The sequence below is a fragment of the Fringilla coelebs genome (genome assembly GCF_963513975.1).
Source record: "Fringilla coelebs genome assembly, chromosome: 1".
In the NCBI taxonomy this organism is placed as follows: Eukaryota; Metazoa; Chordata; class Aves; order Passeriformes; family Fringillidae; genus Fringilla; species Fringilla coelebs.
The window spans coordinates 91,966,772-91,989,834 of NC_140028.1; the positions used below are offsets into that span (position 1 = coordinate 91,966,772).

General features: G+C 41.1%; 1 protein-coding gene across 1 annotated transcript in view; it reads right to left on the bottom strand.

The window, feature by feature from the left end:
* Positions 1–311: 311 nt before the first annotated feature.
* MBOAT1 (membrane bound glycerophospholipid O-acyltransferase 1) overlaps positions 312–23,063 on the bottom strand; it is a 56,439-nt gene continuing 33,687 nt past the window's right edge. Inside the window, exons 5-13 of the mRNA XM_084208035.1 lie at positions 19,097–19,152; positions 16,853–16,907; positions 13,966–14,149; positions 12,150–12,342; positions 9,333–9,436; positions 6,567–6,631; positions 5,101–5,233; positions 3,795–3,946; positions 312–2,072 (exon numbers count right to left, since the gene is read on the bottom strand). Coding sequence (XP_084064161.1) covers positions 1,940–2,072; positions 3,795–3,946; positions 5,101–5,233; positions 6,567–6,631; positions 9,333–9,436; positions 12,150–12,342; positions 13,966–14,149; positions 16,853–16,907; positions 19,097–19,152 — 1,075 coding nt within the window. The 3' untranslated portion in view covers positions 312–1,939. The remainder of the gene's footprint in view (positions 2,073–3,794; positions 3,947–5,100; positions 5,234–6,566; positions 6,632–9,332; positions 9,437–12,149; positions 12,343–13,965; positions 14,150–16,852; positions 16,908–19,096; positions 19,153–23,063) is intronic.

A 23,063-nucleotide genomic window follows, 5' to 3' on the forward strand; every position in this document is an offset into this window, starting at 1 on the left:
GAGGCTGGTGCCACAAGGAGAACACACACACCATGACAAAAAAGACCAGCCAAGTTAATGGCAAGGCTGCCATGAAAACACACAGGGGTCACCTTGTCTCTGTTTCAGCAGGAGCAGGATGGAAAGCTCAGCTGCTGTAAAATCCAGCAGACCTGAACATCTTCCCTCACAAGTGTGATTTCACCCACCCACTCACCCATTTTTCACATTAGACGTTGGTGATCAATAATGCCAGGCAGTGACACAAAGCAAATTGTTTATTCAGATCAATCTTTCAATCCCATCTTGCCCTTTAAAATAAATTAGCAAATAAACTCTTCCATGAACTATGCTCTAAATCATCATGTGGTCATGGGACAAAAAATTCTCATCAATGAAAAAAAAAATCACTTGTTTTAGAACTTTGTTGGTTTCACTGATTTGTTTCTTCTCAAAACATGAGGATTCTGCAAAAGTTTAATCTGACACAAAAATCGGAATGCATTAAACAGATTCTTTCCTCAATCACGCATTAGTTAAATGTTGATAAAGTAATACCAATACTTTAACAAGGGAACTACTTCTACAAAATCCTGATAAAAACATTCCTGGAAAACATTTTAAAAAATGCTTCAGTTGGTTTTGATGTGTGGTACTGGTCTATTTGACTGGGTTAAGTGGATTTAAGAAAAAAAAGTAAAAAAACCCTGACACAGCATTTTGCAGGAGGTTATCTCAATGCACAACAAGCACTTAGGAATCAAGCCTCAAAACATCCCTGTAAGTCAAGGACTTCACAAGCAGGGAAACTTACATCAACAGTTAAGTCAGATGTCAAGATCACACAAGGACTCAGTCTCGACTCTTGTGGTGATCACAATATTTTGTAGAGAATAATTTATTATGACAGTGATAATTACTGTTCAGGTTTCCTATTAGTGTTATCTGGTGGAATGCAACCCCTCCTTAAGATGGGATGTTTTTGAGTAGAACAGTCTGATCCACTACAAAGCTTTTTCAGATTTAACCCATAACTGCAGGTGTTAAAACACTAACCCTGTATGGCTCCTCACACATTTTGATACCAAAAAGGAAGTGCTGCATCACTAAGACTACAAAGTAAGGCTGATGTAGCAATGAGCACCAGCTGTGTCATTTGAAAAGCACAACTCTACAGACCACAGGCTGTATATCCCTTCTTTTACTCTAGATTTGAGTTCCCCCTTCTGCCTTTTGTTTTTCTTTTACTTGGCTTTAAATTTTGGCTTAGCCAGTTATCACTGCTCCCAGACACCAAATCCCAAGGGACTTGTCTTGCCCTCATCACCAGCAGGTGTCACATTGAAGGATGTGAGGTACCTTTGCTGCCCAGCTCAGGCTGCAGTCCCTGCTCTGGGGTTTGCCGGGGAAAGCCCTGCTCCCACTTCCCCCTGCTGGGGCACAAGTCAGTGCCAGCACCTTGAGCAACCCCATGCCTGTAGTCTTCTACTTGCACCATCTCTCTCCATAACCAAAAGAGATGAAAAATTGCCCCTGACAGCTGCCCACAGCACCAGGCTATCAGGCAGCTGGTCTTTTACTAGCTTTCTGTCCCTCCTCTAATCACAAGGTTATTTGTTGATTAATAGTTGTGTATTTCTGTAAAAGAGAAAAAATGCCTCTCTGTGAAAAAGTTTAAATATATAAAAACACTTCATAAAAATATTTATTATAAAAATGAAATGCCCCATGAGCCTGTAAACGTTGCCTGTAAAACCTCCATTAACTGGAATAATTTGAATTACAGTCATTCAGGCTCTTCTCTGCCCTCTCCAGTAAGATTTTTAAGATAGCCGAGAGAAATGCCACTTGTCTTGTACTTCAATCCTCCTGCAACCCGTTTTTTCTTTTTTTTTTTTTTTTTTTTTGTTTACAATACAACAGTTTGATTTCCCAATGCTGGCAGTTTTCTTTGAAGGCATCATATGTCTTTGTTTTTAATAGAGTTCAGCATGGCCTGATTCTGAGCCCTTCTTACAGAGTGGGTTTGAGGTCTGGCTGGTAACAGGAGCAACACCAGGATGCTTAGAATGTGCATGTGAAAATACACAGACCTGGGAACAAAAGCAGAAAGAATATTATATTTTTGTTGGGAATAACATGAATTCTGCAACCCCAATATGCAGAATTTAGTGCTAAGGGATGAATGCAGAATGTATGAACCTGACTTAGAAAGCACAAAAATATACCCCTGAATTTCACACAGTCTCGGAATATGGTGTCTTGCTGCTGTGGATGATAATGGGGCAAGGTAACATCAGCAAACCCTAGAATCCAAAGTCTGACAGCTCAGATAAACCCATCTATTTCAACCCCAGACTTATTCAGCCCATTTCTCTTCTAATATTAGAATTTACAAGGCCAAGTTATGGAGAAATATCATTCATGGTTCAAAAAGAATTTTAAAAAGTGACAGAAAAATAAATTCAATCAAAATGCTGAGATCTGAAAGAAATCCAAACAATCAGCTTTTAACTGGAGAAGGTCAGGTAACGATGTTTACAAAAGGCTTGCATTTTTGAAGGTAACTGCTCAGAGATATCTGTATTTGGTATGTTTCTAAACATCAAATATTTTTATTTCAAATAACTCAGTATACACAAGTTCAAAGAGAAATAAAAAATACTTAAACCAAACAGATGAGGTTCTGGCAGCTTGGGGAAGATGATGATTGGGACCAGTATGGTCCAGCTGTTAAACATAGCAACGCACATTTCTGTGGTCTCATCTATGCTTCTTACCATAGTTCTTAATATCCTTGTAAGGTGCTTAAGACCACTGCCTGTGGTGTGAAGTGCTCCAAAAATTCATGCCCTAGTCCAAAAGCAGAACATTTCCTTGCTTACAAGTCTCTAAATTCAACTGTTAACTATGTTCAAAGTTAACCAGGGCAAAAGTCACCAGGGTAAAATTATTAAGAAATTAAGCTAAGAAAGATCTGGAAAATTTTTACTCCATCGTAAGTTTTCTCTGTTGAAATCAAATGTTTCAAGAAACAGGAATAGAAAATGTTGAAATTCAGCCTCCTGCAAACAGCAGCTATCTTGACTACCAGTTTTGTATCTTTTATGTTGGTGGAGGGAATTGACTTTCTTCTTAACCAAAAGCTGTTACTCTGTATTGACAGTAAAATGAAAGAAGAGTAAAGCCATGTAGTCCTGTTTCCCTTTTCTAATTCTTTTCTCAATTTTTCTATTTCAACTTGGTTTTTGTAGAGCACATTCAAAGTGCTCTGCAACACCAGTGTTAGGAACCTTATTTCTTTCTAAGGAACCTTATTTCAAGTACTCCCTTTGTAAGAAGAGAAGCACACTTTCATAATGAAAAGCACACTGATTTCAAGGAGCAATGCTCTGCCAGGAGCCCTCCAGATCTCCTGCTGATCCATCACACCTCCCCTTATACGCATTCAGCAGCTGGAAGCCTGGTCTTTGCTCAGCACCTCCTTCCTACTGCCAGCTCACATTATTCTTAACCTCTTCAGCCTTGGCTACTGCTAATGGTTGAGGCCCAACTGTTTTGGAAAGGGAAACCCAGTAAATGAAATGTCACATAAGGACACAGAATGAGAAGAACAACCAAAGCGCTCTGCCTTGGCCTTGTTATAATCTCATTACGTTACAGGAGTGCAAAAGTCACCTCTTATACTTGAGCAAGCATCCTGTCTGGGCTCCTTTCAAATTTGATGAAATGCTAACTTCCTTTCAGCGTGGTTTGGGTTATTTAACAAAAGTCTATGGCACCCTGGAGAGTAAAGTCAAGGGAAGAGGACTTACTTGTAAAACTTTATGGTGGGCTCCACAGCCAGCATGACGAATGGTACAACAGTGTAGCATACAGCCAGCTGAGTGACCGCCCAGGTAACTACATCGTAGGCTATCTTAAGAGGCACTGACGAGAGGAAGTAATGTCTGCAGTTGTTCCTTATCTGCAGGTCAGGGAAAAGTAAGCAGAAAATTATATAAACATTTCTTAGGCAAAGCCACACAGACACACAGCAGCGCATGACTCTGTTTACCATCAGCATTAGTATCACAGGAAGGTTTATTCACCAGTTACAAAGCACTGGGAGCAGGAATACAGATGTGTACAGACTGGCACTTTGAAGATCTCACAGTCAACCAGTGGCTAACAGAGAAGTGGCCCCCAGTTTGCTCTGTCATACCCACAGGTGCAGACTCTCTCATTCTGGATGTCTGATACAATATTTTTTGGGAAGGAAGCTGTTCCTCCCTCTTGACTTTCATTTCTTACTGGTTATCAACAGTAAATCAAAGTTACTTTAAATGAATAAGTGCTTATACCTACAAGTGTGTGCCATTCCCTATAGATTTTAAGTTAGTTTCACATCTGTGAAATCCTCATAAAATGAGAGCCAAAGCAACCTGCTCTAGAGATAGGGGTTAATACTGGTCACTGGTTTAATTCTCCTTTCAGATTAACCTGGTTATTTAGCCTCAGTCATCTCCAAAAGACAACAGTGGTGCTTCCCAGCCCTGCACAAGTGGCTGCTTCAGCCTGAGAGATCAGCAGTGATAAATTTAACAGCAGTGAGACATGAATCCTGTTCTGTCTTTGGTGACTCTACACAAAGTAAGGCCCATAAACACAGAGACCATTTTACTGCATCAGTTGCATCCACACAAGTTGTTTAAGTTTGGCCTAATGCTCAATCCCCAGCAGCTTCTTGTGCAAGACTGGGCCCAGAGTTAATAACAAGCCAGCATATAGCCAACATGACCCAGCAGAAGTCTGGAATCCCACATGACCTTGAATCCCAAGCTAATTTGACTGGTCCACCAGCTAACAGACATAGCTGGTGGCACCCCTAACTATGCATCCTCAAGCAACATTTCCTCTGACAGCCAGGGACAGCAGTGCATCACATCCAGAACTGGTGCTGGTTATAACTGCTGGGTACTTTGCAATTAGCATCAATGCAGAACAGAGTTTCAGTGAACATCAAGCCTGCAAAGGCATGAAAGAGGGCTCACAGCAGGGACAAGCTGCTTGACCATGTGAGGGTGCAGCTGACAGCTGGATAGTGTCTCGCCTTAGAAGAGAACAATGAAAGGTACATACTGCTCTGGCTGCGAGTGTGATAAGGATTCCAGTGAGAAACGTGAAATAATATCCAGGATAGATACCATGCCACAGGGCCGACAGGATAAATGTTAAAGCTGTAGGGTACCAGGGAGCTCTGTCATAGCAGACACTGCAAAAATGAAAACAAAACAGAAGTGGTTGAACAGTGGCCACTGTGCTTGAAATGTTTTTGTTTCTAAGGTCTTACTCTGTGTTTTCTTAGCTGTCTTATCTTTGTTTAGTCACAGGCTAGGGCATGAGACACTCTTCCCTTCATTTAAATGGAGGTTTAGATGGAATGAGGAAGCGTGCTTATATGCAAATGAGTTCCCAGAGAGTGCCGGTACAAATATTTCTGGTGCTCACAGCACTTAAGTCAATAATGGAATAAAGGGCAGGCAAGACTTTGTTCACCTTTATATGTCTATCTGGAATCATACATTACCCTTCCAAACTCTGGTGACAGATCAAGAGCAAGTTAAAAGACAAAGAGATGTGACCCCACCCTTCACTCTAGTGAAGAGAGGTATTTTTAGGCACAGTTATCTGGCAGATGCTGGGAACAACAGGGAGTGCCGTAAACTATTGCAAAACAGGGGATTCCAGCTAACTTTAGCAGCAAAAATCTTACTCCCAAGATGCAAGGATAACAGTTCAAGAGAACAACACCCAGTCTATTTGGCTATCTGAAGTTTAAATCAAATGCTGTGCTCCACTGACACAAGTCAAGATAATGCATTTCTTACCAGGAACTATTTGAATAATGAAAAATAGTGGATAGTGACTTTTAAGATGTATAAATTTAGTTACAATAACTACAATAAATCTGTGCCTGCATTTCAGACACTATGTAGACTGTATGCTGAGCTTTAATCACACCAGAAGGTGAAATGAGTAAGGAGACACAGTCCAATCTAAAAAATTTGGACTTATGCTAGTATTTATAATATATGCCTTAACAGTCACAGGTTAAAATCAAATCATCTCAGTGCTACAAGTGTCTTCCACATATCCTAAACAAGAACTGCCTGGCAAGCATCTTAGGGTAACTCCAAATCAGACTACACTGGGGCTCTGAAGATTTTGACCTTATTTCTCACTGAATTTCTGGATCCCAGTACACAGCTAGACTGACCTCAGCATGGGAAACACAACATAGCAAAGCAAAACAGTGCAGGAAAGTTAATGGAGGGAAACTACAAAATGCTATTGCTTTCTATTATGGAAGTTTTGAACAGTTTGTTTATGACTTTGCTGCTCATATATAAAATAGGAACATTTTACACTTGCAGCAATAAAACTTTACAGCACCAAATACCCTTGTATTGCACCAGCTATTACAGACACAGGAAACAAAGGAAGAACAAGAGGCTTTACATTTATGAGAGCTACCAAGCAGCGTTTTTCCAGACCATGGAGAGCTTTTGGATCTCACAAGCATGTAACTGTTTCATTACTCTTACCGTTTCAGCCAGGCAGCTGTCTGAATATTCCAGTTTTCAATGTACATTTTAAAACTTGTTGCAGTCTAAGGAAGAAGTTCATATGAAATGTTAGCAATGAAGCCTGTAAAATACTACTTGCAAATTAAATTAGTTAGGAGGTACATGGAAAATATTAATTCTAGCATCTAACTTTTGTGATGACTGTGCCACAATCCATCATTATACTAATATGACTTGGGAGGGACATTAACTAGGCTGATGGCTCACTGCTAACATTTGGCACTTGCTCTAAAATCTCACTTTGTCTCATGTAATTAAATACAGTGTTTGGTTACTTTTTAAATAATGGGCAATCTGAGAAGCTTTTTTGTTTTATATGCTTGGCCTTCCTTTCAGTTCATAAACAGCTTTATTTCTGGAAGAGATATCTTGCCACCCCTTATGCAATCTGGACTACCCTACAGCGGTACTAAAACAAAGTGTTATTTAAAAAAAAACAAACCAAATTTATTATTATTATTACTATTTACAGAAGGAAGGGGGGAAACTGAAAAACATGGGCAAAAAAATTCAGACCAAATTTAGAAGCCCACCACTAAGCTTGAGAAACCAGAGTGGACTCCAGTATCCTTAGAGAACCACCCATACCTCCTCTTCTGAGCTCCCCCAGCTTTAGGGGACTGCTGGACTCTGTTGTTCAGCATCAGTTCCCCTTCTGCTGATCAACTTCACCTCCCAACTCCACCTTGGTCCCTCACCTGCTGGCACAAACCTCCAAGGACACCCTGGCCAAGTGAGGACATGATTCAGTGACACCACAATATTATGCCATATCAGCTGAAGGCAAGGGATGGAAAAAATGACTGCAAAAATGGACTAAGGGCAAGGGTTTCCAAGGGGAATGTGCAAATATCTTTCCACTTCCATGCAGAATCCTTAAAGCTAGCATTTCATCCTCTGCATTTAAAGAGTTAAAATTATTAACAATTCCCAGTGCAGCACTGCCACATTTTAATTGCATTACTGCACCACGAGAAGCCAAGAAAAATACAGTTTCTCTTCCAACTAATATTGTCACTCTCTTTTGGCCTCCTTTAAGTTCCCCTGTTACATTACCAAGAGAGGAAGTAGTTGCTGGCTGTCAAAACAAGCACGCTGCCAAGGCCTTCAAGTCCCCCACGTGGGCTTAGCCCCTGTCATGTTTTAAGGCCCACACAACCCCTTCCATGTGCTTATCTTTCCTACAGATCAGATAGTCCCATTTAGCACTCAAGTCCCCAGCTCTGAGGTAGTTTTACACAGGCAGATGGCTATACCTGCTGAATATATAGACTGTATCTGTATACACTGTACAATCATACTTCAACTGCCAGCACTGCTCTTGGTGCATAAAGTGATGGTTCAAGGCTTAGCCAAAGCCATGATCTCCATAGCCTCTCTTTTTCTCATTGCAAACATGAAAAAAATCAGGCTACACCCTATTTTATGCTCTTGGAAACAATTTCTGATCTCTGTTTCCCATGTGACCTGTAAAAGAAGTAAGTTTTGAGAGGCCAGCAGTTCAGTGGGTAGAGAAGAGCAAAGGCTCCTTCATTTGGCTTGACTGAAGAGTACTGACTGCATTTTACTTTCCTCCTTCAAACAGAAGCTGCCTCAGCCCATCAAAGAATCATCTCCTGCCCCAAAAATGAATCAGATATAGGTTCAAGATCTCAGAGTGGTATCTAGGGTGTTGCTGTCATCAAGAAGTGTAAAGCATTTCTGGGCTGTGTATCTTGTACTCATCAAGAACTACAGTGAGGATTAATCATGGTTAAAAAAAGAAAAAGAGAAAGAATGTTGAAAAACAGGGAATGTATAATGAGACTTCCAATTTTGGCATCTTCAAGGAAGAATTACAGGGGTTATTTCATTTTTGAGAAGAGCTATTACAGCACATTCACTTAGTCACAGATTGTTCAGCAATAAAACAATCAACTTATTTTTATCTGTGATTACTTTTAAAATCACAACTAGACAATTACAGAGGGAGGTTTCTCCTATTTCTAAAAAAGAAGCCTTTAGTAAGCAGTCGCAGACAAATATTTCCAGATCTCACTGGCATTCACAAAGTATTCTTCAGGGCAAACAAATTATATGGGCCATCTTTTGCATTAGAGACACAAACAGGAATAGTTTTCAAAAGGCTAATGGATCTTAAAAGTATGTAGCAGTCACAAGGAAGGAGTGAGAGATGTTTTGAGAAACAGCGTGGCTCCCAGCATGGTGTTCTACACTAGCACCCACCTAAGCTCCGTGTGCCCCTCTCAGCTCCCACTCAGGTTGCTTGGTTTGTACCTGTTATGTCTCCCACCCTTGCTTTTCTCCACATACCAGAGGCAGTTCAGCCCTTGCACGTGTCTGTGCCACTTGTGGCAGCCTCTTTCACTGCCACCACTCATCTGAACTGGGCTACAAAAGTGAAAGATTGTTAGAAGTAAATAAACAGAACACACCACAGATGGTGAAGAATCATAGCTGCGAACAATTTACTGACCCACTGAGCTCAGCCTCAATCTACAGTAATTGACTGCTCATCTATTAAATATCTGATATCACTATTTCTAGCCCTCACAAAACTATTTAGAAATACAACCTGAATACAGAGCATGAGGAAGCCTGTGAGACCTCTTTGTGCTAGAGAGGAGTAGCCTGGTAGCATAGATTTCCTTTCAGTAAAGCCCTTAGCCATTACCACGCTCATTTCTGTATAATTATGACAATGCAGCCACTCCTTTATCTCACCTCAATGTTCCAGATATTCAAATTGGACAACAGGTCCCAACGGAAAGCGCCTCTCTCATCAACTCCACTGAATCCATAACCAGCTGCATTGTTGACTGCATCTGCTGCAATGTCAAAGCAAAACAGGTCAAAATCAGACTGCTGGAAGAGACGTTTCCTTACAAGTCAGTATGGCACTAAACAAACATTCAAGACAGCTTTGTAGGATTTAGAAACCTCTGTTTCTAGGAGAAGCTTCTTCTTTGCAAAAGGGCATTACTATAAGACTACACAAGAGGAAAGACTAGCTACTCCTTCTGCAGAAGAAATAATAAAATAACAACGAATATAAATCACTTTTCCTATTATTTGGCCTTTATTATTCATCTGAGACAGATATTACCATAAAATGAATGAGCAATTTTCTCAAAAGGGCACCTGGATGTCACAGCATTTTCCAGAATTCAAAAAAAACTTAATATCTTAAAGACATGCTTATTATTTCTTTTAAGAATTCCAACATGGCTATGTTAATTAAGATTGTCATTCAGAATTCTGCAGACAAAGCCTTTCGCTAATCCTGCTGCTGAGTGCCTCACTAAAGTGCCTCAACATCTCTATGAACCAAATATTGAGTAACTTCAGTTACACATGTAGCCACCTTAAAGCAAGTAAAAGCTTGGATAACAGTAGGCATTACACACTGATGCACCCTCGTCAACCACCTCCCCTCTCAGAGTGCCTGGGAGTCACCTCATCAGTGGGTCTCAAGATTCTGATTTCAATGTGCCCCTGCTAGAAATAGCTACTTGGAGTACTAAGAAAACAGAGGGGAGGATTCATTATTGTCTCCAGAGCGCTAGTTGCAGCCAACACTGAAGATCATTGGAAGAAAAAGGGAAGCGCAAATACAGGTTACGCTTTTCCTTCCAGGTCATTTACAAAATACAAGCCTGGTTATTCTTTAAAAAGGTCAGCATTTCTTCCCCAGGATTTTACTTTGTAAATGCTGTCAGTAGAGCCACAAGCTCATGGAGAAGCCCTAATGCACAAAACTAGGGAGGGAACCTAATTATAAGCAACAAGACTAACAATAAATAAATAAATAAATAAATAAACAAGCAACCTTCTCCAACCTGAAATTTTCTGTTTTGTTTTCCACTATTCTAAATGAGATAGATTTTACTGATGGAAAGAAAGCTCCCCATGTTTTTCATCTTCTCCCTGCTTAAAAACTCCTCAAACAATAAACAACAACTGTGCCTGAAGCTGGCCCAGAGGATCCTGCCCCATCTCAGAGGCTGGAGCTGCACATGACCATCCCCCCAGAGCAGTGGACTCCTGGATTTGCTCCCCCTTACTCCAAGGGTAGCAGGGACCAAATAATGAGTGTTTCTTGGCCAAAACCAAGAAACCAGGAATCATGGGATGAGCAATAATTACATAGCATCCCCCTTGGCCTTTTGCTTCCCAGGCTGTTGTCTGCAGAGCATGGTGTGAAGCACAGAAAAGTCACAACTGTGCACCCTCAGGCTGCTCAGGAACAGGAATCCCCACGAGCTCCGCAGAGCTTCCCTGCGGACTGGAACAGCTTGGGCTGTGCATGGCTTTCACAGCTCCTTGCTTGGAGGCACTCGGACCCAAAGTGGTTTCACTGACAGCTGGAAGTTGGGTTTGCAGCCGTGTTCCCAGAACTATCCCAGCGAGAAGCTGAATTTCCTTTCCACGGACCTGGGCGGTGCAGCTCCCCCACAATAGCGTGCCTGTCCTGAGGAGGGAAGCATTTATTTGCCCCTTTCAGCAGGGCTTTTGAAATGCTTTTATCCTTTCCCACTTTTGCTCCTGGGCCATGCCACCAGGAGCAAAACTGGGAAAGGGTAAAAAAAAAAGGACAAAGTGCCTGCTGTTCTGCTGCCTGGATTTGGGATGTGAATAGATGAGGCCTCACCCTCCACTATGCAATGCATGCTTTTCTGCTAACTGCCTCATTTGTAAGACATTTCTACAGCCTCTGCAGCCTGCTCTTGTCACAAATGCAAGTTCAGTTTATCTCTTTAATAATGGCCTTCCAGTCAACTATAATGCCAGAAAAAATGGAGGCAACAATTTAACACTGGATCCCACAAAAGTAAGTTTGTGAGCAAGCCATTCTTTATCTCAAAGCCTTTCCCATCCCACACAAGCCAGTCCTGGCTGCCTTCCCTGAATCTGACAGTTTTATTCCCAGCAGTTTAATCACAGCCTTGCAATGAATCTCCCTGGCTATTTCCATCCCATCTCAGTGACACCTTGCTCAGCCTCAAGGCATGTGTATTCCTTGCTGGACTTCCAGGATCTCTCCTACACACAATGTCTTGTAATACCAGCAAAAAAATCCAGGAGATTATCAGCCTGGCCTAAAAGATTTGACTCCTCACACATAGATGGTGAAACATGACTTGCAAAAGATGAAGGTAAAATGCAAAAAGATTATTTTGACCACCAGTCTAACTGGCTCCTAAAAAAATTTGTTTCTCTCTCCAGTGAGCCCTCTTACTTCTCCTCTCTCTTTTCCTTGTAGACATTTTGGTCCTTCCCAACACAAACTTTGCTCCCCACAGTTCTCCAAGCTTTTCTCTGGGCTGCTCAAAGCCAGGGTGTGTACAGGACCCCAGTGCTTTAGAGGCCTAGCATCAGCCCCCCAACAAGCACAGGTCCACTGCCTAAAGGAACACATCTCCCATATGAACTGCAGGTCTAGGGACAATTTTATTTCCTCCCATCCCAGGTTTCAGACCTCCTCCCCCATTTAGGAACTTATTTGCTACACACAAAAGTACATAATGTAGCCAGACTTACCCAACGTCCATGCAAAATAATACTTTGGTTTTGCTGCCTGTGTTACAACATACAGGTAACCAAGTCTTGACAAGAAGGGAGTTTTATCAAGAAATTCGTTATCAATAATATAAGCCATAGGAAAGTTCTTGGTAAGTGTCAAGAATAAAATGAGAGATACTAGTGTGATACACAGCTTGTACATCACTGCTCCCTAAAAAGCACAAACAAGGAAACATTTATTAGAAACATTTGCTTAAGGGGAAGAACAAGGCAGTGCTCATGACATACAGAAACAATGGGCTTCAAGAACCATTAAAGTTACCAGTGACAAAGTTGATACTAATTAATTTAGAAGAGGTGACCAAGAGAAGGCCAGAGTCACAGCTCTAGTTTAATTTGGTTTACTGAACTACTGGTAGATAGGTAGGACAATCACAAGTCAAAATCAGTGATGAACTTCATGACAGACTCTACATCAGCGTGCGGGGATTCTAAAATGGGAAAGGAAACAAACCAAGCCCTCCAGTGGAAAGCAAAAGTCTCCTCTAAATGTACTGTCCCCTCCTGGAACTAAAGGCTGGGTTCCTCCTGGAAGCCAAAAGCACTGGTATTCTGTGCAACAGTAGGTCTTACTGCCCAGCTATCACCCAGAAGTCTTGCTAAAAATCACTCGTCCAAAAAGAACAAGTGTGTGTTGTTACAGCACACTTGTGCCCGCAATACAGGGTATGTGCTCTGCCACAGGTTTTCTATTCCAGCTCCCTAGCTTCCTACACACCCTTATTGACAATCATTGCAGTACTTCAAAGCTTGTTTGCAAATACACACTGTGGGTAAACCCTTCTTGATCCAGCTGTAATTAAAAAGTAATCTGGCACTTGGATACCATGTAAAAATTGACTCATGTTCTCAAAAGGCTAATAAAAAATAAAATATACTATTAAAACAACCATGATTTTTTTTTATCCTTTTGATTTTTGATCTGTTTTTATATATTCTCCAAATTCTGGAATAAAGTAATGTGAAAATTTTTTTTAATGCAGATTTTAATACTCTCTCCTGATTTGCATCCTCCACAACATAGGCCTTCTTCTGACCTCAGTCAGACTAATGTAAATCAGAAGTAACACCACTAGGGTCAGTAGAAGGACGACTGTGTGCAACAGGAATCATTATACAAAAGTACATGCTCAACTTCAGAGGATACATTCTGCACACAGTCACAAAGCTACACTTTCTGTGCCACCTTAAGAGAGAAAATGCTGACTCTCATGCTATGCTATCCTGCTTTACAAAAAAGCTATTTTCTAAGAATATTTTAAGTAATATTAAAAAATATAAAACCAGATCAGTGTTAAAACTATGTGAAAAAAAACACCTCGAGTCATCTCTAAGTGTGTAAAGTGTACTCTTGCAAAGCACCTGGACAGGCTACAGTTTCTGGTTAGCAGTGATTCATGTACTTCTAACGTCTCCTGCACTGTGGGGGAGATTTTACTTTTTATTTGGTTTTTTTGACATTTCCTTTTCTGTCTGGAGCTGAACTGCAACTTGTCATTGTCAGAACCTGCAGCCCATTCCCATTGCTGCACAAAGGACACCCATTAACAGCTGACCCTTTTTGCATGCCAAACCCATTTGGCAAATTCACTAGCCCCTTCACCCCTGACCTTGTGATAAAAACAGCAGCCACTGACAGAAAAAACTCACTGCAACCTTTACTGGCAAGATAACCCAAAACTGGTTTTTCTTCTTAGCTTTTAATTATGAGAATCATGTACAAAGCTGTACTTTCCTGCCCCCTGCAATCAGTCTTTGTCATTTTAAAACTTACAGTTGGAGAAGGATCAGGAAGTCTGTCATAACCCTTCTGCTTCCAGTTCACTTCTAAGAGTTTCATGTGCACATGCCTCCCTTCAATGAAGGCGATATAGTCCTTGTAATTGCTGCAAGGCCCTGCTATGATGCTCATAAAATTGAGGAGATAACTTAAATACTCCAGTAAAGAAGGTCTTGACCTGTGGAAAATCAGCCACACACAACAGAACAAATTAAAAAAAAAAACCAAAACAAGGTAAAACATATCAAAGGCTTTCACCAATGTCTGCCTCAGTCCTCACCTCTCTCCTACCCATTTCCCCCCAGCTGAAAGCTCTCTAGATCTGTTCTGGGGAAGATAAAACACAGCCTGTCATATTCTGGTGATGTCTGGTAGATGGCAGTCAGAGCAAAGGTAACATCAAAGTGCTTAAACTACAGGTGAATTAATGCTAGGGATTTGAAAAGTTGTAATCTTAGAAACTTTTTAGCTAAAAACAGTAATAAATCTGTCCATTTTGGACAGGTCAGCAGCACCAGGAGTAAGAAGCTGGTTATTGGTTTTGGACATCTGTCCAGGATGTCAGGGACCGTGCTGCCTTGTTACACAAACCACAGGGCAGGGAGTCTCTAAAACCAGGGCTCTCAGTCCTGGGAGGAGCTCTCACTCTCCCTTCAGTTCAGCCTTTTGAAAAATGGGAAGTGTCACGTGAAACATACAGGAAGAGAATGAATAAGCACTCCCTCCTACTGTTCAAATAAAGGAAGTAATTGCCTGTATTGCATCATGAACAGGAAAAGGATCTAAGGGGGGGAAAATAACCATATTAATTGAAAGATGGCTGAAGGTGAAAGTCATATTAATTTTTTTCCATTTTGGAAGTCCACACCCCACCAGTTCCTTCTGGGGCTGTACATTTGATGTAAAATTAAGAAGATCCACTGCCTTTGCTACAGATTATTACGATGGGGAAAAAAAAGATGCAAAGGCCTCTCAGCAGTAGTGTAATTTGTAAACTGTTAGGCTCGGGGTTTTTATGCGGCAGAAGATGCCAACATCCAAACTGTGCACTGTGTTCTGCGCTGCATTAGAGTGAGTGCTCTCCACAAATGTCCTAATTGTTAGCATTCAAGTAAACATGGAGGCCTCAGATGAGAGCACAAACTTGGGCACAGTGCTTGAGGGCTCTCCTGCCCAAGGCACAGATGGACACGCATAACCAAAACACACTTAAAATTCTTTAAGACTAAAACAAATTTCTAGCGGAAAAACTAAGCAACAGTTAAACATTTTCTGTTGCCTACTTCTATTCTGAAGTGGAATTAGCTTGAATAAACAGTTAGATTAGCAAGGATTTTCTGCATTCACCCTACTGGTTATTGTAGATGTTAGTGCCTGAATGGTATGTTCTCTGGTGAAAGCATTTCACAGAAAGATGGAGCAAACAATTTGGGGTAAGAGTCATCTTTCTGTCCTGCAAAAACAGGTCCATGATGTGGGCTTCCTAACTCTACAGTAAGATTAAAAATAAAGTCATTAGTTTCAACTTGGGTTCTGCACATGGTTGGGTGGGGAGACATGAGCAATGCACAAAGGAATGTACAGAGGATGAGTGAGAAACAAAAACAGACCAAGAACAGGAGGGAAGACAAAAGGCTGTATTACCAAAGGGGATTTAAAACTCTTCAGTTATGACTTGTCTGCCACTGACACTTAAGCTATTGGCATCTTCTTTTCTATTATGAACTCATCTACTGTACAAGAAAAAAAACCAAGCCTGTTTACTGAGAATTTGACTAGCATTAAGGGCTAGGTGCAGTTAAAAATTATGCTGTGAGCTTTAAAAATACACTATGGGGTCGCAGCTACCTACAAGAGTTTTGCTTTTCAAGAAATTACTCCCTTACTTTCTGAAGTACATAGGCAGATTTTCTGATGGCTGAATTGTCCACCTTGGAAATTAAGGAAATAATTTCCTTGACCATAACAAACATATCATGGTGAAAAATAGTTATGGGTCAAAGAGCAATTCTGTAATACTAATTCTTCAATAAAAACAAACAAACAAAAAAAACCACAAAAAAGCCCAACAACAACAAAACACAAATTCAACTCCATGTTGCGTTTGTATTGAGAGAAAAACTAGGGAAAAAAGGGTGCTCAAAGAAGTGCTCTCTCCATATGAAAAATTAGAAGTTACATAACACAGAGACCAAGGAGTATTAACATTATAGAGGGAGACCAAAAAAAATAAAATCCAGCATTCAAAAATTATGGCAAAGGAAAACAGCACTTGAATTGTCACACTCAAAATAAAATGGATTTTTACTATGCAGTGGATTGTTGACAGGGGAGGAGTAATTACTTGGAAAAATAGCACATCACAGATCAGATGAAGATAACAGCCAATAAGTCTGTATAGTATAGTATAGTATAGTCTTAGCCTGAATTTAAAAGAGTTAATGCAGCAAATACTTGTTTTGTTGCTTGTGGAGTATATATTTAAGAATATTTATGAAACATTGCCAATTACTTCAGTGCTTTAATGACCAGCACAGGTAATAAAGGCAGAGGTCCTGAACTAAAGAAAAAAAAAGTTAATATAAGGGAGAAGGTATGTTTGTTGTAAGGAGGGTAATGACAGCAGCATTAGAAAAACAAAACTTCTCAAGCAAATAGAAAAAGCATGTAGGACTTTTGGTATCTCATGGACTGGAAAGTAGCAGGAAACATTTCCATGGCTGGGCCACTATGTTGTCCCTGACATTGTAATAAAAAAAAACAACAAAAAAACCAAAAAAAAAAAAAAAAAAAAAAAAAAAGAACAAATAACAAACAACCTAAACAATCAACTTCTTTGGCAGAAATTAGACAAAAATCACTCTGATAATTACATCCTTACTTTACAGCAAGCCGATTTTGCTCAGCAGTGAGTTCCTCAGCTTGTCGCCCTATTCCTGGAAAGAAAACACATTAGATCTTTCCAAAAGACAAGCAGTAAAAGCTATTCCCAAAGCCTTATGCTTGCACTTCAGAAATAAATTTCTAAGGCTGTAATTTCAATTTTTTTTTTTTTTGTTTTTGTCACAGGTGGTTTAATACATCTCAATCCCTAACTTCTATGTCAAGTTCTACTGTACCTCTTTACCCAGTTCCTTACCTCATTCCCCCTTTCTCACCCTGGCTGCACTACCAGGAAGAGCAGCCACAGCATTCCCACACACACAATGGAAGTGGCAATGCCACCAACCGGCTGCGACCCCCAACAGCCTCTACAAACTGTCCTGGGCTGGAAAAACCTCTGCTGCCAGAAGCTGCTGGCTCATTTAAGCACAAGCCTCCCGCTGGCTCCTTGGTGAGAAATGGAGCATTTCACAGCGGGAGGAGTGGGCAGGGGAAGGCAAACAGGCACTCAGGGAACAGAAGCTCCACTGGTGTGAACGAGCAGCCGAGCTGCCTGCTGCTGGAGGGAGCCTAAACATCCACATCAGCAATAATCTGGAATTGTCCAAGGTCCGGACTGGAAGGGTCACCTCCTGTTGAGCGCACAAGACCTTTGGGGCCAGAAGTAACGCACAGACTCAATGTCCTAGGAAAACGATGGGAAAATCTTGTGTCGCAGCCAGTGGTAAACAAATACTACTTATAGCACATACCTCAAGACCTTCAGCCTAGAGCTTTAGCTGCACATACTGCAGGGAATCCCACTGGCTTCAGCAGAACTACACGGGATGAGTCACAGCACTTGGTGTGGAGCATGTGCGCAGCCCCGGAAGATCAGGGGCTTGGCACCAATTGACACTACTGCTCTAAACATACCGGCCATAATTACCAATACAGACACAGGACCCGCATCCTGATCAACTGCTCATTTACATTCTCTCTCCACTGTTTCAATTTGTAAATACTGGGAGGGCCTGAATTTCAGAGAAACAATTAGCACTTAATTACTTAAAGGACTGGGTATTTTGTTTGTCTGTTTCCATTTACGGACAGCTGTGTTAAATTTTTACAAATACAAATTTCCCACTGATGCTTGAACTGCAAGCTGCCTTCATTTGATCAACTACTCCATATATGGATGTTTGCAATGTAATGAGCCTTTCCCACCATCATTAATCTGTAGGAATTCTGGTCTGTTTAGAACACTGCTGCCTCTGTTGTTGCCTTTTTCCTTTCTGTCTGCTCATTTACCTTCAACATCCTAGCTGTGTACCTTGGCTGCACATTGCTGTGGAATTGCAGCAATACCTGAGCTGACTCAACTTACAGCAGCAGATCAGCCTCAGCAACACGAATGCCAACAACATGGTCAATTAGCCAAGCTTCCAGCTGTACCTATTATACCCAGATAAAAGCATTAGATTCACTTGTGCAAACCTAGCTTGCAAACAATGTCAGACCCCCGTGTGCCATCACCTAAATCCTTGCTCACAACAATTCTATAGCAAGGCACTTTTTCAGTCACCCACAGCTTGCTAGGCAGTGGGCTTCAGACCATCAGAAATTCGTACTGCAACATCAGTAGGCACAAGCAGTAATGCTACTGATGACAAGTGACATTTTTAGCCTTTGCACTGTAGTAGGCACAGGCGTTTTACTGGGAAATAATAGTGCTCTTTGTCACAGCACAACACAAGACTGAAGACAATGTTATTTTGCTTGCAACTGTGCTTCTCTCTGCACTGGGGAAAAGCTACTGAATTCTATCTCTCACAACTCATGGAGTATATTACCACTGCATATATCAGTGCTAGCATATTTTTTGCTAAATTAACATTAATGACTGAGTGCATGTATCATCAGCTCTTGACTTCTGAGAATCGGTAACAGCTTCAGAGAACTTAATGGAGATTCACTTTAGCATCTAAACAGGAGATACTGGTACTAGCTAAAATCCAAATTGGGCCCCAAGGAAGTACAATACCCAAAGGGGAAAACAGTTGTCTCTGATATTGCCAAGACAGTTTGATGCTAAAAATTGATCAAAACTTTAAGTTTCTCATTTTCCTCCATAAAGCATTTTTCTTCTTCACTTGGAACAACTCACTGAACTACATTCATTCACTCCATAAATCAACCATAGAATTCACTGGTATATAAAGTCTGTCTTCAGGACATGGGAAGAAGAGATTCCTTTTCTCACCATCATGTAGCTGGCATGCAAGTGTTGTGATCTTCTGTGTAATTATCATCAGCGGACTATAACAAAGACAGAAACAACAGTTACACGTCTTGTAATACAAATTATTCCCAATTTTCTCACTGAATGTCTTTATGCCTTTTAAAGGCATAACTGTATTAGCAACAAGTGAAAAACATCCAATTAAAGCTGAAGGAGGCACTCAGGCATAAGACAATTGCCTGGGTTCAAAACAGCCCCACAGTAACTTGTGCTGGAATTTTTAATTGCTAAGTGCACACAAAGCCTTATTTTATATCTCCCTATCATGCAGCAGTGCAAATTGTAGTTCAGAAGAAATCACACCATCAGGAAACACCAGCTTCTGCAGCCCACTGAGCTTCTTTTCAGGCAAAGACCAAATTGAAGCCCCATACAACGCAACACCAGAACACAGCAGAGCTGCTGTAACCCAACTCTGGCTCTTCTTACTGTTTGTTACTCTCCTATTGTCTGTCTCCTCAGTGCCCTAAAAAAATGTTGACTCTGCAGATACTGATGCTTATTTCCCCACATGAATAGCTCTATCAATTAGGACTGTGTGCAAATACCAGAATAGCTGTCAGCACAGCAGTTTCCCACTTGGTTATTGACCGTGCATCTGCGTTGCGAGCAGCCTGTAGAAGATACACCATCCAACTGGGAGTGTATGGGCATGTGGGATCTGGAGCCCCTGGAAAAAGGAGCTGGTTGTACCTGAGCCAGGCTTGCAGCCACCCAGCAGCTCTGGTGCCAACTAAACATGCCACATGGAAATAGCCACTACTCCCAGTAGGGTCACTCATACTTCCCACAGGCAGCTTTACAGAGCTTCTTGGCACTGCAGGCAAATGTGAGCTGCTGCAGCTAAGGAAAGGAATGGGGAAAAAGACTAAACTCAGCTTGGTGGCATCAGGAGCTGGTTCCCACAAGGATAAAGGACACAGCCAAGAGCATTTAGAGGAAGGTAAGAGGAAAGATGGGAAGAAAACCATGGGGACAGCTGACCAGTTCCTCCATCAACAGTGGCACCCTAAACACACAACCTGGCACTGAACATCTGCAATCTGGGAGGACCCATAGCAGGCAAAGCAAGGGATGAGCACTCCCTCACACTGCTTCTCCCTATCCCTCTGCCACAGGAGCCAGCAGCACAGGGCACCCAGATCTCTCACAACCATAATAGCCACAAGATGGGAATAGGTGATGAGCATACACCACTATTTTAAAAGCATTAGTTGTGATGAATGTATGTAAAACCAGTCCCACAAAAGAGATCTGTCCTCACTGAGGATTAACACAATGGGTTGTTTCTCCATTTGAGAATAAATTAGCAACATTAACCAGATGGAGGCTTCTGTTTGAACACAAATAATGTCTTCAACCTGGAAATGAAAACTTGAGTTTGTACACATTTATTTCACTATTCACACAGTTTGACCAGTACATGGAACTTATTTTAAGAGACACAGATGATTGTGACAAATATTACAGCTGTTCATTTCAGCTATTGTATTATATTTTCTGGAACACAATTAAAGAAAAAAGTTGAGGGTGGTTTTTTGTTTTAGTTCCAGCACTGTGTTTGTCTCACAGATTTCTTAAGGTAAAGAAAAAAAAGTGGAACTTACATTCAGTGACATCTCTCTCTAAAATAACAGTCAAATACTTATGTTCTACAGAGATTTTCAAGAGATTCTGGACCATCCTTAACTAAATCAACCTACTGGTTACAATCAAATGTAAACCCAATGGCTAAGATAAACTGTTTACAACCTGATTATCCCACTAATATAAATCAAACAGATTCTCAAGATAATTCATAGGCTGAGCATGATAAGCACACAAATACTGGCAAAAGACATTCTTTCATTTTAAGTGGTCTTTTTTTTAAACACTTAATATGTTTGATCTTTTCCAAGAGTCCACAAGTAATTCTGTGTGGGTAAATTGCATTTTCTACCCTAAACCAGAATGTGTAATATCAGCCAATTACTTAATCAGAAACTGCTTTTATCATTTCAGAAGTACCTACTTGAATTGCCAATTAAAAAAAAGTTTGCACAAAAAATTCAGAATAGGCTTAAATATACACAGAACTTGAATACAATTGTAACAGAGGGGTTTGTACAGCATCTTTTCTTGGGTCACCTAGACCACTGATAGTAGCCAAGGAATGGACAAATTCAACAATGACTTTTCACCTTTCAGTAATATTGTCAAATAGTCATTCTAAACTTTATTTCAATTAAGCTTTCAAGAAAAGTGATTTATAAGCTGTTTTTACCATTATCTTCAACATCCTGTTTCTCAAAGCAGATTTTCCCAGACAAAATTTAGCTTTGCTTTCAAAGACACATAAATCCTAATCCTTTAAGCATATGAAAAGGCAGATTTTTTTTTAATCCTTAAGAGAGACAGAGGCTGTCACTGAATCAAGCAGTTTTACAGCATTAAACACAAATTTTTATTTTGAAAGTCTTTGACCTTTTTAGCTTTATGAGGGAACATTAACACTTGTTTCAAATTGCTTCAATTTGTTGCATATGTTTCTTATGGCGAGGACTTCACGCCAGTATTGAAGTGGATAACTTTAAACCTCAGGCTCTGAGCCAAAACCGTATGACTTCAAGTGTCTAAATTTAGACACTTGCTTTAGACAAGGCCCCCATGGTAAACCAGAGAGGACCAAAATGCAAACAATCTGAGGGCAGCCAGAGTAAAGCCTGACTGAAGTCATACAACATATAAACACAGAGGAGAGAGGCTCTCCTCATCTATATTAGGAAGTCATTGCCTCATTGATGGCACATTGTAAGCCAACAGAACAAGTCAGCCTTTCCTGCACTTTCATCAAAAAAGATGGACAGTCTTGCTCACTGAAATCTCCCAGCTCCAGAGGAGACAAGGAATAACATGTCTGTCAGGGCGAGTGGGAAGGAGGTATCATTAGACACCTCCTGTTCTCCCTCCTGACATCATCATATTCCATGTCATATGTATTTTCCAGAGTGCTGGAAAGTGACCCAGCAGAAAAGGGCCTGTGGGGTGCTGGTCAACAGCCAGCTGAACATGAGCCAGAGTGTGCCCAGGTGGCCAAAAGGCCGATGGCATCCTGTGTCAGCAATAGTGTGGGCAGCAGGAGCAGGGCAGGGATTGTCCCCCTGTACTCGGCACCAGTGAGACCACAACTGCAATCCTGTGTTCAGTCCAATTCAGAGGACATTGAGGGGCTGCAGCATGTCCAGAGAAGGGCAATGGAGCTGTGGAAGCACAAGTCCAGTGATGAGTGACTGAGGGAGCTGGGATTGTTTAGTCTGGAGAAAAGGGGCTGAGGAGGGACCTTATAATTCTTTACAACTGCCTGAGGGTGTAGCCAGGAAGGAGTTGGTCTCTTCTATTGAGCTGCACCAGGTGAGGTTTAGGTTGGACATCCAAGGAAATTTTTTACAGAAAAAGTGATTAGATATTGGAATGCACTGCCCGGGGAGGTGGCGGAGTCACTGTCCCTGGAGGTGTTTAAGGAACGACCGGATGTGGGACTCAGTGACATCGGTCATAATTTGGACTTGACAATCTCAGAGGTTTTTCAATCTAAATGATTCTGTGGTCTCTTTTCTACCCTACTCAGGAAGGTGGAAAACTACTGTAGAGTGGCAATGGATGACACACACTAAATCTTTCACGAGATGGTGTCAGGTGTCAGCCAACGCTTCACACAAAGGGTAAGCAATGTTTCAGGTGAACAGGGACTATCTTCCTCCTTCCTCTCCTCCTGCCCACCATTCCCCTCTGACTTGATCTCAGGGGGAGCACGTCTGTGCTGCAGCAAAAGGCAGAGCACAACAAAATAATGACATCATCGGAACTCTCTCTTAAGGGCAGGGAAGGGAGAGGGAAGAATCATAAATTCCTAAACATGTGAGTTTTGATTATTAAAACTTTGAAATGC